Below are 14,907 nucleotides of genomic sequence, written 5' to 3' on the forward strand. Positions count from 1 at the left end.
GAATTACTGAAAGCATGGAGTTGCCATTAGCTGAGCTGGAGGAGACTTTTGGAGGCGCGGGTTTTGTGGAAGTAGATGGGATTTTGACATGTGAGGTTTGAGATGTCTGTTACACAGACACGTTGAGTAGGCAGAACTCAGCGATACTGGGTATCGAGACCAGATATTCGAGTCTGAAGTTCCAGGGGGAGGGCAGGACTGGAGGTTTAACTTGTATTTTAATTTCTGTACATCTCTGCCAGATTCACCTTCCAAAGCCCTGTTTTTGCCCTATTATTTGCCAGTTAAAAACTTTCAGGGACCCACGACTGCCTAAAACTGATGCCAAAAACTGGAGGTTAGACTGCTAGCATGTTATGTGACTCGCACAAGATTTAAAGTAAGTTGAACTATTTTCCAACAGTTATAAATAGGAAGAGAAATATACAGATGTTGTATCTTTATACGGTGAAATAAAGATACATAAATATACAGATGGGAATGTCATGAAAACTCAGCATTCAGAAATGGAGGGGCTACATTAAGTGAATAATGCTGTCAAGTTCATTTGAGATGATCGGTACAGAACAAAGGAAAAAAATCGGCTTTCACCGTGTTAGATACCACAGAAATACTGCCTTAAATTTAATGTTTCTATATACATTTTATTAAAATAATGCTAACAAAATATTTAGAATTCAGTGAAATTTATATAATTTTTAATATTTTCAAGCTCCTTTATTTCCTCAAATTTATTAATATAAGATTATATACATAATTTTATTTTAAATTAAATCATTGCTCTTGACCCATTCCTACTGTAAGGCTCTTATAGACAGTTACGTAGGATCCCATGTTTGTTTCTTTGCCTCGAAATACCCTTTAACACACTTGGTCTTGTTCCAGTACATCCATCCAGCTGTATGTGAAGTTTTGTAAGAAACAAAGTGGGAGCCAGGATTCTGGGGAAGATTTGTCCCCATTTCCTAGGGAAACAGGGAGCAGTAGCTTGGGTGGTCCCGAATTGAGAACAGGTTTTACAGGGAAGCCCTTGAAAGATAAACAGGTGTTTGCCAGGCAAAGAGTTCATTTATTTTACCCTCTGGGCTTCTATGGGATGTTTAAGGTCGCACACCTTGATCTACAAGTTAAAGGCTAATCCTCAGACTGAGGTCAGGGTCCCGCCCAAAAGGATGCCTTGCTAGGCTCTGCTCAGCTCTGCTTCCTGCTGTCCTTCACAATCACTCCAGGGCACTCCCACCCACACTGCAATGCATCCTCTCTAATTCTGTGCATAACTAAATCCTACCTCTGCTTCAAAGATGGACCAAACTACCTTCTTGGAGCTTTCTCTGACTACTTGGCCTCACGCTCAATACCTTCCTCCCCTACACACACCCAGGGCTGACTGAACGTATCACAGCCTCACCTAATCAGACCCTGCCTTGTATGGATTTTTATGTGCTGCAAACTCGGCAGCCCGTGTCCCCGGTCACACTGCAGACTCCTTGAGCCCACTGTTGAGTTCCTCGCCACCGTCCTCTATCCCTCCAGAGCTCACACTGAGTGGCTCTCAGTCTGTGCTCTCGATGGACTTGCACAACAGAATGGAACTGGCAATACAAGTACTCTTTACATAATAAAGGAACAATTAATATTGATTTCTTATTTGGGAGAGGGACCCCCAGCAGGGAGAGGAGTGGACTCAATAAGGCAAGATCTTGAATCGAACTCATTTACTTTCTATGCCTACTAAACTCCTACTCATCCTTAAAATCCACTCTGAAAAAAATCTGTCCCCAGCTCAGAACCGCCAAGCTCTTTCCACAATTTCTTTAGCTCCCTTATAAACGATGGCTCTCCTTTCATCTTACTGCTGGTTGTCAGTCTTGTCTCTGTCGAACAAGAAGGTAAAGCTAGATGCAATGTATTGAAGTAAGCTAAAGTGGGCAAGAGACTAGGATGCCCTAAAGAGTAACCATTGGTTTCTTAGGGTCCACAGCATTACAGAAAGCAAGGGTGGATGGATTACAGTGTCTGGTTTTAAATTAAATTTCAAAAATATTCTCATTACGTTTTTTAAAAATTTTTTTGAGGAGGGGAGGTAGTTAGGTTTATTTATTTATTTTTAATGGAGGTTCTGCGGATTGAACCCAGGACCTCGTGCATGTGAAGCAGGCACACTGCCACTCAGCTATACACTTCCTCCTCACTAAATTCTGAATTTATATTTAAGTTTAAAGCAGTGTGTGTGGAGAAGGGTGTGTGTAAATGAGTATCCAACAGTATCTCAGATTTTTTGTCAGAATTAATTTTGACGGGGTCTGACACTACTCAGTTTAAATGAAGTAACTTGCTTGGATAGAGAAAAAAGATCATATGGCAATGCAATGTCCAATACTGGATGGAGGGAGGGAATAAAAGCAAGCCACAGAAGACAGGTTGGCATGAATCAAGACAGGAGGGTCAGTTTCTTAGGTTTGAATTAAACCAATTACAACCTAAATAAATACTGAACAAGCAATCTAAAAATATATCCACTGAATTGTAAGAGCAAATGTATTAAATAAAAAACTATCTTTGAACTACTTAGCATTTAAAACATCACCTCTAAGTAACCTTTAAAGATACTTTTATAAATCTCAAGAGACCCTAGACTCTAAGAGTTTCACGCTTAAAGAATTTTCAGATTCCTCTAGAGCTAAATTCCCAAGATGTGTGCCAAGGTGCTTGGGGGTGCCTCACTGAACTCATGGGGGTGGGGGCTGGGGGGACAACAGGATTTTTTAAATTTCAAGGCAAGCACGGTGGTGCTGAAGATCAATCAGACACCTCAGGAACTACTAGCCAGAAGCAGTCCACAATTTTAACATTAGATAGTGCTACTTCCTTTTGATGTGATCCCATCTTTTTAAAGGGAGTGGGGTTTTTGCAGTTTGTGTGATAAGAAACAAGAGTCATGTGAAAGTCAACAGGAAACAAGAAATGAGGGTGGTGGTGTCCACTGACTCAAAGTTTTGAGACACTAGTCTATGGCCCAAAGGAATGCATATGCCAACAGTGAATAATTAGTTATTAAAAATGAAATAAAAATAATTTTCTTTTCATTCATGTCTTCCATTTTTTTCCAAGTGGCTATTAAGCTATTAGAATATAATCCCTATCAAATTGTTTGGTGCTTAAGAAACAGAATTTTAGGTATTTCTATTGGCCTAGAGGCACCATGAAATAATAACTGACACAAAAGGGTCTGTGAACTGAGGAAATTTGAGAACATCTGCTAGAGTCTAGTCTAGAGGATCGTTTTCTTAAGTTTAACACACACACACACACCCCTCTACTGCCATATAACACTTAATTTTTATTCCAATACCATCAAGTGGCCTAGCTACTTTTATTTTTAATTCTCAAACTAGAGACTCGTGTCCCTTATGCACTATGGCTTTCCTGTCTAAAAGTAGTATATTAAGATGGTTCTTATTAAGTCAAACCAACCACGTGGTCTAAGCAATGATGTGTGCAAAGAATTTAGTTCCTTCAATTCTTAGCTCTATCCAAAGTAGAAAGGTTAAAAATAATAATAAATATTCCTTTAAAATAAATAAGGTGTATCATCCGAATGCAACGTAAACAATCCGTGACATGTGAAAACAATTGCGTTGTTCTGTTACACAGCAGGAACTAGTAGAATAGAGTGATTAAAAAACAGAATTTGTAAGCAGACAAATCTCACTTCACATCCGAGCACCGTCCCTTATTGTCTGTGTGACTTTTGAAAAGTTTTATGTGTTTGTTTGCTTATATATGTGTTGTCTCGCCGTCTAAGCACAGTTCTCTCGTCTTTCTGACAGGGTTAGTAATAGTACTTACGGATCAGCTCACTGTGAGCAGTAAATAAATTGATACACAAAAATGCGCAGCACCACGCCTGACACCCAATAAATGGTGGCTATTAATAACACATTACATTGTAGTGGGAAAACAGTCCTCCCAACTAGTAATTTAAATCAATTTGTTTTCAACTTCACTCCATAAATTAGATGGAAATGTGTCTGAATCTCTCACACTGTCGATAATTTCTTTGCCTCCATTAGGCTGAGGAGATACACAAGAAGCTGGGTTTTCCATTGTTCCTCCTGAGAGAGCAGATCTATGCAAGACTGATGAGGAAGAGAGGCTAAATAATGTTTGGATAACACAGACCACGAAAAGCAGAGACTCAGGACAATAGGTAAGCATTCTGATTTCTCCCAGACATTTGAAATGATTGACTGTCTTCTTCTTAAACTCTCTTCCCTTTGCTTCTGAAACCGGCCCTTGCCTCGTTCTCCACCTACACAGAAATTTCTCCTTCTCCACTTCTGTGGTAACCCCACAGTCATTTCATTAAATTACATAACAACGTGCGGCAAGCTCTGCTGAACGTAGGGAAGGATAGCTGGAGAGGGGCACGTAAACTAATAAACGGCCACGGGGAGAAGCGCCAGACGGGAGTAAAGGCGTGTGGGATTCAAGGCAGGAAGAAGTTACCAGGGGAAGGAGAGAATTAGGGACGTCTTTGTAGAGGAGTTGCCCTCTCGGGGGGGGGGGGGGGGGGTGTCTTAAACATCAGGTAAGATGCGGGTATGTGGAAACAAAGGGAAGGGCATGTGAACCAGCAAGAAGAGCAGGAACAAAGGCAGCGAGGCAATAAACACAGGGTGTGAATAGGAGGAGCAAGGAGTCCAAATGGCCACATTTTTGGTCTCATAATGGAGCACTGGGGGAAATTATATTAGGGGTGTTATTTGAAGCCAGACCATGGGTGACTTTCGTTCACCCCAATGCCATACCACCATCCTCTCTTCTTCATTGCATGAACTTCCATAGCTGGGTGCCTACCAGATTAAATTATTTTTGTGCCCCAGTACTTAAGAGAACACCAAAACATCTGGTATTAAAAACCACGTTTTTAGTTCTTCAAATCTCATCGTTAATAAGCCAGAGAAGCCTGCATTCTGGTTCCAGTTCTACCATTAACTTGCTGTATGGGCTTCAGAAACTAATACAGCCCCCCCTCTCAGAGCACAGCTTCCTCATCCGTAAATGAGGGATTTGGTTTGATGAGCCCTCAAGGTTTTACCTTTATTACTTCATTTTAGCTATCAAAAAATCATAAAGAAAATAGAGTTTTGCCATTTGACCAGCAAATGAATGACATTTCAACTCCAAATTGTGAAGACTTTGTTAAATGAAGAAGCACAGCTTTTAAGAATGGTCTTTAAGCCCACTCTCCAGTTTTTATGGTGAAAAAGTAAAACAGATTGTCACCTTAAGGAAAGTGATTGCCATATTTATCAATTCGAAAACATATGTATTTTTCATATGTCGATGTTCCTAAAATTATGAAGTCTTTCAAGCATGAACAAAACTTTAATTTTGTTCCTAAACAAAAAGGTTTTTTTTTTTTGTTTTACTGAAGAAATTTTTAGATTGATGATATGTCTTAGAATGAAAACAATGATGAAAGAGTTGACTGAAACTTTTTACTGAACAAATACTCATTAAGCATCCACTCATACCAAGTACTAGGGCTATGGTTGGGGGTAAAAGCATTCCAGTGCAGTAGTAGAGGATGTCTAATCTGGAGTAAGCATGGGATATTATGGGAGCAGACACGCAGTGTCTCCCTCAGTCACGTGGACTCAAAAGAGACTTCCTGTAGGAGGTGAGGTGGGTGAGTGACAAAGAACCCACAGGAGCTATCTGAACAAAGAAGAAAGTGACGTTAGCCAGAGGCAACTGTGTGAGCCACAGTATGAAGGGAAAGGCAGTTGACCTGAAGCCACTTTAAGATACCCAGAATGGTCAAGAATCACAGGTATGAGAGATAAAACTGGAATGGGTGACAGAGGCCTGATCATGAAAGGCCTTGAATTTCATGCTAAAAAGCATAGTCTTTCATTCCGAAAGTGCTGAGGATCCACCCAAGGATGCCAAACTGGAGAACACCTAACCGGGATGATGCCACGCTAAGTCTCACCTCTGTGGATTATAAGCTGATGGGTGGGAAATCTTGAGGAAGGGGATGGGCATTAGGAAGCTGCTACAGTTGTTCAGATGAGTTGTGAGGAAGACATGGCTACTGAAAGGAAAGATAAGATAGCGTTATCATTCAAGGTAGAAAAGATAGGATCTGACTAATACCAGAGAATAGAAAACTAAAGGAAGTGGGAAACGGTGAAATTGAAACCTGAGTTATTTTCAAACAGTAATTTTGGATCATATAACTTCTTAAGCTCTCAAACAGCTGAAAAAAGTTAGTAGAACTCAATAATTTGGAACCGCAGGCCAAAGCCTCAGACTTGACCTTGCCAAGTCTGATGGAGACTACTCAGTTCACCCACCTAGAAGACAGGAATCTTCCCTGGATGGAATGAACCTGATTTCTACCCCAGGAGCAGTTAGGGCCACCATATCCATCTGGGAATGTCCATCTCCGAATCAAAAAGAGTAAAAAAAATAAAAAGGGTTCTCAATGGTTTGGAAGCTTTGCAGGATTTCCCAAAGTTAATCCTCAGAAAAGGGAGCAATTGGGGTCTAAACATACCATACAATAACTTCCCTCAAAATTTTTTCAGATGCGTGATGACTTTAGCATCAATCCCAGTGGCTATTTACCACCAAATGACTTTTATTAAGCAACTACAATGTACCAGGCACCATGTTATATTTATACTTGGCCCAGTTTCCTCACCTATAAAACTGGAAATACTATGACCTATTTGCCAGAATCACTGCACTGTTTAAACTCCAAAGACTACGTTGATAAATTGAAAAATGTAAGGAATTATCACTCTTCACCACTGGCTTAGCATATACGTCCTTTTGTAACTCGTCAAATGCTCCTTCTCACCACTTCCCTCCTCACACTGTAATCTCCAGCAGTGCTGGACCACCTCCAGTCCCTACCACATCGTCTAATCTCCACATCATGGCTACGGTAGGTGCCCTGTTTTGACTTTCTTTAGCATCTGACATTTCTCTCAGAGCACTTACCAAAACAGTGATTAAATAATTTTCTCCATGATTATCTTTAAATATCTTTATGCCCTACCAAAAATCAATTTCCATAAGAGTGAAGAGTGGTCTATTTTATTCACCCCTAAAACCCTATGCTTATTAAGTGAATGAGTAAGTTTTCCCAGGTAAGCTTTTATACCTCTCAAATCCTGAAGTTCAAAAACAACTTTTTAAATAAGATGCAATAAAATAAAACAAAATATTTAAGTATCATTTCGACTCTAAATGACAGTAACTGTGTTCTGACAAGGCCACGGTGAGATAGATCCTGGACTTCCATTTGACCTGATCAGGTCTCAGGGACTCCACTTACTTCTTATTTTCAAGGATCACATGAACTCCTCCCTCAATAGCTCTTAGAATCTGTCTTCCTTCTAGTCATCATCCCTCCAATCAGCTCATCTCTACCACTTTAATTCTTCTCACCAGGACGTATATAATCTATGGGCGATGGGGAACCACCAAAGTGATGTTCTGGGAAGATAAACTTGACCTTGGTACACATAAGAACCAGAGGAGGAAGAGACCAGAACTAGCCATGTGGCCGTGACAACAGAACAGGTGAGTAATAATAGTGCTGTCCCTGGTCTAGGACAGTGACGGGAGAGGTACGATCACTGTGTGACCTGGAGATCGAAAACCTCTGAGGCTCAAAGAAGGAGAAAAGGTGGCACAGGTTTCAAGTCTTAGTGACTGGGTAAAAGGTAGTATTGTTAACATAACATAACAAAGACCCACCATGTGAGAGACACTTCTAGTTGAGATTTACAAGCAGCGTCATTTACCACTTCCATCAAGAGGGTGATGGTAGATATTCTCTGTTTGTTTTCCTTGTTGTTATTATTGTTGTTTTCTTTTGTACATTCCATTTTTGCTATATTGAGCATACATTACTTTACTAATAGAAAAAACAACTATCTTATTTTTTAATGCAACTCAGCTATGGCATATTGATCCTATAATATAAGTGATATAGCATAAAGGTGATGTCCAGCCAGAAGACATAATCGTAGGTCTGAAGCTCGTGAGAAGTCAAGGTTACATTCATGGTTTTGGAGTCAGTGGCATAGAGTTTAAAGCCATGGGAACATATGAGCTCCTCAAGAGAAGGAGACAGAATTAAAGAGGACCAGAGGATGAACTTCCATCTCAAGTTATGCGGCTCTGAAATCACTCAGAGGGATTAACTGATGCTAGGTAAGAGCGCAGGAAATACCACACTAGCTGGAGGCTTTGTTCAGTCTGCTCAGGTTTAATCTCAGAGAATGGATGGATGTGGTATGGACAGGACGCCCTCTGCTTCACCAGAGTGTTCTGGAGTCACCTGTGTCGACACACTTCACTTACTGTTACAGTGATTTGCTTTCATGCCATCATGCCCATTAAACTGTGACGTTCCTGAGGTCAGGAATCAAGTCTTGTTCAATTCTTTACCTTTCTTTGTTTTCCCACTACCTAGCACAGTGCCTAACACACACCAGACATTTAACACACACATCTGCTGAAGAAGCTAGCCGTACACATAAGAGATGTTCGCCGCATTCCCTCCTCTCAAATGACTTCGCTTTCCTTGGTCAGGCTGCTATGTGCCCTCCTGTCAGGACTGTCCTCTAAAACCTGGATGAGGGGACTTGTCCCACATGCCTAATTCCCGTGTGCCTGTGACACACGGAAATTCTCTAATGACCCCCATGCAAGAAGCCCTGAGGCGCATTTCCCACCTATTCCTCACCTCACTTTGAAAGTTCACTGTTTTGCTCAGTGTACGTATTATTTACTTGTAAGCACGTAGTGTGTTAATCCACATGGTATTTAGAAAAATCTATAATTAGCCACGCTAGAAACAAGGTGGTAAGATGTCCAGCAGAAAGTGGCCAGACTTGACATGCATTTTGATTATTTTTGCCCAACACGTGGTTGCCAAATTTAGCTCTTTCTGCATTTTTAGATCTCTTAGGTTGCTATTTAATACACTTTTTCTAAAACTTGGAGAATTAGTCTTTTAGAAATAGATATTGAAGAGGCAGTCATGTCCAAACCATTCCTTCAGTTGAATTTCACAACTTGGAAGCACTTTATAAACTCTAAAACAACCCCACCACTGTGACCCGGATGAATCTCACAGCCACTGGTGTGGGGAGTCGGTGTCTGACTGGGGCTAAAACCTGCTGTCACTCTGCCTGTTGGATAGTTAATGTCCTCCAATGCTTCTTGGTCATACAGCTTGGGTGGGGAAGGTCCATATAGATGTGCCCTGCAGGGAAATACTTATCTTATAAGTTGGATCTTGTTTTAACTGTTTAGGGGAATTTAATTATTTAGGAGAGCCTTGCAGTGAAACTTTCACATGGTGAAAAAGTGTTCTCTAAATTATCTGCCAACTTAATTTATTCTCTACTGTATTTCTTAAATCTAGAGTTGGGATTTCTGATGACCAAGAGACTTGGTCATCGCTCTCATATATGCATGAGAGATGGAGTTAAACAGAACTGCTGCTCCCAGTCTCTTCTGCTACTTGCAAGCTCTTGTGACCTTGGGCGAGTCCCTTACCTCTCTGATTCTTGATCATCTCGAACATAAAATAGGTGTGACACCACCTGCTCTGTCTATACTCTCAGTGATGCTAGGAAGATCAAGCAGAAGAATGTATGTGAAAGTAGTTTATAAGGACAATTAAAACAACAAGAGTAATACTAACATGTAGGATGTGTCAGGCACAGCTTTACATGAACTAACTCATCTCATTCTTTTAACTCTAAGATGCGGGTTCTGCTATTGTCCCCAGTTTACAGAGAGCAAACCAAGGCACAGACGTGAAGTAACCTGCACGAGTCGCAGAGCTAGTAGGTAAAGAAGTTGGTGTAAGCTGCCACATACTAACTGGGCACAGTGAGACTACATCAGTGCTGACGGAGACCGCCAGAGATAACGTTGTTCCAACATGTGACATCACAGGAAGATGAAACAGCCAGCCATTCAAAGATGGGGCAACTAAGATTCAGCAAGGTTTCATGACTTGCCCAGTGTCAAGTATTACATTTTCAGAATAGCTATAATTTAGAACATGCCTACAGTATTCTATTTTTAAATTGTGGGAAATAGAGCAAAGCTGTTAGGAACCTGAGGGCTGAATTCAATGGCCAAGTTTTAAATTCTAGCACTACCAGCTATTTTACTGGGAAAATAAAAATTAAATATGCATGGACAATGGTAGGAATAACAAATGCCTAAGAAATGTTGGTTCCTCTCACTATCACTGTCCCCATCCCTGCAGCTGGTTCCCAAAGTGCATCAAGAGTTCTAGACGAAATTGTGTAGTTCTCTCTGAAAGGGCCGGTGAAGTAACCACAGCGCTGAGATCTGGAGGGGGGCAGGAAAGGAGGGTTTCAAGTATGAACTTTCTATTTACTTTTCTGGGGATAAATCTATAAAAAGAAAAAAACCCTGTAATCAAGAATCAAATTTTCAGAAATAAATTCCATTTCCTTCTACTGTCGGCACAGCAATTTTGATTAATATCCAAAAACACATGAGAAATGGGAAAGAGAAGGCAAGGATTACCCATCTACTGAAGAAGCAGTGCTTTTAAAGAGGAAGAGGGCATAACCCCAGTGGGCCCACTGTGTACCAGGCACTCACAGGCCCGTGGCCATGAAGAGCATGGCTTGGTTCCAGATCAGACAGAACTGCGTCAAACCCGGCTCGTCCACTTATTACCTGGGTGGCCTTGGGCAAAGTGACTTAATTTCTCTGATTCTATCAAGAGCTTCTGAACCCAGAGTGGACCCAGATGCTCCTCTGCAGTGGAATCACTGGGATTCAGGGCAATTGCCGTCCCCTGTGGGGTTTGTGGGATTCATCACGCTGGTTTCAAGGCCTCCTTCACAAGCCCTGAAAGCTACTTTTCAGAGTCCTTTTCAGGAGCAGATTGGCCAGTCTAAGTGGCTATGAGACATACATCATGGGAATGAGTTGAACAAATTGGACGCTACTTGCCATTGACCCAAATGGATATCAAAAGTCTAAATGAACAGATTCCCTCGACAGCAGACAGACCTGACATCCATCCTATCAGGACAGGGCACGTCCCCTCTACCTCATCCTTATCCCCAGCGCTCTCAAGGCGAGGCCGTCTACTTCACTGCCTGTTCTTCCCAGACACGCACCAGAAGTGAGCACAAAGCAGACAGAGAAGCATTCCTAAGGTTGCACAGACAGGCTGATGTGAAGATGCTGTAAGATACACTTAGCTGACTGGAGTCTGGCTGGGCAGTTGAGGCTGAATTTCATATGAACTCACTCCTTGCAGAGCTAGCTCTGCAGCTTGAAACACGTCAGTACCATGCTCCATTCATCCTTTCCCACAGTGACCCGGCTTCCCCACAACCAGCTTTGTTTGCTGCCCAACTTCTAATTCTGCCCACACAGCCTTTGGGCTGGACATTGCCAAAGACAGGTTAGCACTGACCACAGAGCTCCGGGGAAGAGAGGGTTCCCCGCAGAGATGGTGCACACCACTGTGTCTGTAGAATTGACGTTTCAAGGCTTCTCAGATTTCTTATTTACAGGCTTCTGTGACCACAGCCTCCATGGCAACTTCAGTCCAGCACAGAACCATGACTCAGGAGGTATGTCTAAGCTTGGGGATGAAATTGCTCAAGAAAGCATGTTGTAATGTAGATAAAGCTGAAAGATGGTGCTGGGTGTTTGGGAGCAGTTTATGTGTTCCTCAATTGTTAGGAATTATCAGTTATTAAGATTTACTTAGCATATTTATATCATGTTCTTCTTGCCCAGCATTTATACATGTTCAAAAAAAAAAAAAAAAAAGGTAGCTAGTGTAACAGCAATCCTTCAGCTCTCCTACACAGAAAGTACTAATGGATTTTGCTAGCATTTGCTGGTTGCTCATCTCTCATTTGTTAGGAGAAAACATTCTATTTACAGATAAGAAAACTGATTTATAGGAAGTTAGGGAACTTGCCTAAAATTGTCCAGGATATACGGGTAAAACAGGGGATTCAGACAGAAGTAGTTTGACTCTGGAATTTCAGCTCTTAATTGCTAGATCCTACTATTGTCCCTGTTAGGTAAGGACACTGAGACCCTCATAACATGCCTGAGGTCACATCCTTACTTGTATTTAACACAAAAGTCTAAACTACAGCGACATCCCCTTTCAAACAGTATGCTAATTGTAAACCTGGGTCGCAGAGACTTTAATGCAGCCAGAAGAGCTGTCTGACCTTAAAACAAACAGCAGCAAAGTGCACAGACTCATAGTGGATTCTCTAGACATAAAGCCCAATCAGATAGTGGCTGATGACATCTTCTGGACTCTGATAACCCCTGTGCTACTAAAGCTGCTAAAGATGACACCAAATGCGTGAATCTGTTCCCATGCCAAGAGTTTTATCACAAGACCTGGCAGCTCATGATTAAAGAGGCACTGGAGTTCCCAGAACCAGAAGTGCCCTTTCAGAAATTTTCCACATTTGTTCTCACTTCACATCATGATGAAGTGTTTCCAGTCAAATGCACCAGCTAAAATGAACCTATATTCCGAACAAGAAATGGCCAGCTTGGGTCTAGCACTTCTAAAAGGTTCCTAGTGTCACAGAGCAGGAAATAGGCAGAGCTGAAGTGGACTGTTTGGTGGGGTTCACAGAGAGTCCCAGAGGACTCAACACTTCTGAGCAGGAAGGTTCCTGAGCTGTCATTGTCCAACCGCTCCCCACTTAACAGGGATGCAGCTGAGCTGGTGGGACTTGTCTGAAGCCCCTCACTGAGCAGGTCAGTGACCAGCAGAGCCAGGATCTATAATGAGGGGTTGGACATGCCCGGCTTACAAACAGCCTTGGTCCAAAGACTCACTCTTTGCACCATCCCATTGGATTGCAAGGTCTAACTTCCCAGTATAAACCCTAGGAATCAAATTCTGATTTCAAACAATTGTGAAGAAGCTTCTCATTTTCATTGAGATCTCTCAATGAAAATTTTAGGGCCAAATCAGGAAATCTGTGGCTAGTGTCATAGATCCTTAGACAAAAATGGCCCTAAATATATATGCCCAAGCTCCTTTCCATAGAGGACAGAGAGAGAGAGAAATAATAGTTTACCTGCAACACATTATTCACAGAAAAAAGGTCCTTGTTTTCTCAAAGCAGAGAACCTCAAACTTGTTTGACTGAAAGGTAGAAAACGGGGTGGCAAAAGTTGTAATAAAGTGAGCGACTGGAAACAGGAATTGGTAAACTCCTAGTCTGGAACTCTCCCGGTTCCCTCTGTGAACCGGTGTAGGGGCTTCCCCTCGGTGGCCCCGGGCATGGAAGGGCGGGCAGGACACCGGCAGGATTGCCCGCGCCGCGCCGGGAAAATGAGCAGGAGACCTAGAACTGAATGCAACTCCGACAGTCTCCCTCTGGGCTCTGGGGAGACCCGCGCTGTCCGACAGGTCCCAAGAGAGGCTGTGGGAGGGAGATAAAGCAACAGCCCCGAAGCGTCAGGGACTGCACTTGAAGTTTCAGCGAGAGAGAGAAAAACTTTTCTTGTTTTCTTTAAAACCAAGTTTCCAGCCCACCAGAAAAGTCTCTTGAGCCGCATCGACCAGATCGGTGTCTCCCACTTGGCCTGTAAGCCGCTGCCCTGGGACTGGAGACGGCCTGCGAGGCGCTCCCGCCCCCGGATCCCCTCCCGGGGTGCTCACCTGCGATGTCCCAGAGCTGCAGGCGAACCACTGTCTCCGGGTCCCAGTGGAGCACCTTGAGCGCGAAGTCCACGCCGATGGTGGCCCGGTAGTGCGAGGAGAAGTTCTGGTGCACGTAGCGCTTGATGATGCTGGTCTTGCCCACGCCCAGATCGCCGATCACCAGCAGCTTGTACAGGTGCTCCTTGTGCGGGACCTGCATCCTGGGGGCCCGCCTGCCGTGCGGTGCGGTGCAGTGCGGGCGGGGGAAGCGCAGCCGGGGCCTGGGCGGGAGAGACTCCAGGACGGCGAGCGCGGGCGCGAGTGAGCGGAGGCGGCGGGGCGGGACGGGACCCGGCCGAGGGGCGGAACTCCTCCCCCGCCGCCTGGAGAAACGCCCAGGCAGGAGCCCAAGGGTTAATCCTCCTTCCTCTCCGTCCTGCCCGGCGCCGTGCGCCCTTGGAGAGGGTTGGAGACCAGAGCGATTCCCGGGCCTGGAAAGGGGGTGGGGGGTCGTGGCTCAGGTGCCAATGTCTTTTGCAGAGGTTATTCGTACAGCGCTTACAGTTTCCTAAGAGCTTTTCTCGCCTGTGATCTAGGCCACAACACTGGGGGTGTGGGTTTTATTTTCCAAGTTTCCCGAGCCTGAGTCTCAAAAAGTTAAGCGAATTGCGGGAGATGGTGGTAACAAGCCTGGCTGAACACAGGACCCTTGAGGTCATGGGCCCCGCCCCCCGCCATCCCACACGGTAGAGCGAGCTTGGAGGAGAGGCGGCGGATAATACAATGTCAGGACGCACACTGCTGGATTTGGGTCCTGCATGCCCTGGTTTTTAAGGGGAGTGACCTTGGGCAAGTCATTTGAGCTGCCCCAGCCGGCTTTCTTCCGCAGTGACCCGGTGATGCTAAGCCTGAGAGTGTGAACGCCAAGTACCTGCACACCTATTCAGCTATTAATGGTCTAGCCAGGAGGATAATTGGGCTGAAAATGCTGAGGGCATCCACGGCTTTTAGCTGCTTCCTCTCCTATCCTTCAGGAGAACCCTAAATGCTTTCCTTTCAATGTTCTGAGTGCCACTGAAAGACAATTTAAACGGAATCAGATTACTTCAAGTGATCATAATAATAGCAAGCATCTATCCAGCACTTGCTCTGTGCCCGCTTTGATCTATCTGCTACTT

At 43.5% G+C, this 14,907-nt stretch overlaps 1 protein-coding gene across 1 annotated transcript in view; it reads right to left on the reverse strand.

The window, feature by feature from the left end:
- RAB38 (RAB38, member RAS oncogene family) overlaps positions 1-14,077 on the reverse strand; it is a 56,599-nt gene extending 42,522 nt beyond the window's left edge. The window contains exon 1 of the mRNA XM_010973380.3: positions 13,748-14,077. Coding sequence (XP_010971682.1) covers positions 13,748-13,949 — 202 coding nt within the window. The 5' untranslated portion in view covers positions 13,950-14,077. The remainder of the gene's footprint in view (positions 1-13,747) is intronic.
- Positions 14,078-14,907: the final 830 nt, after the last annotated feature.

The sequence above is a fragment of the Camelus bactrianus genome, chromosome 10 (genome assembly GCF_048773025.1).
Source record: "Camelus bactrianus isolate YW-2024 breed Bactrian camel chromosome 10, ASM4877302v1, whole genome shotgun sequence".
Taxonomy (NCBI): Eukaryota; Metazoa; Chordata; class Mammalia; order Artiodactyla; family Camelidae; genus Camelus; species Camelus bactrianus.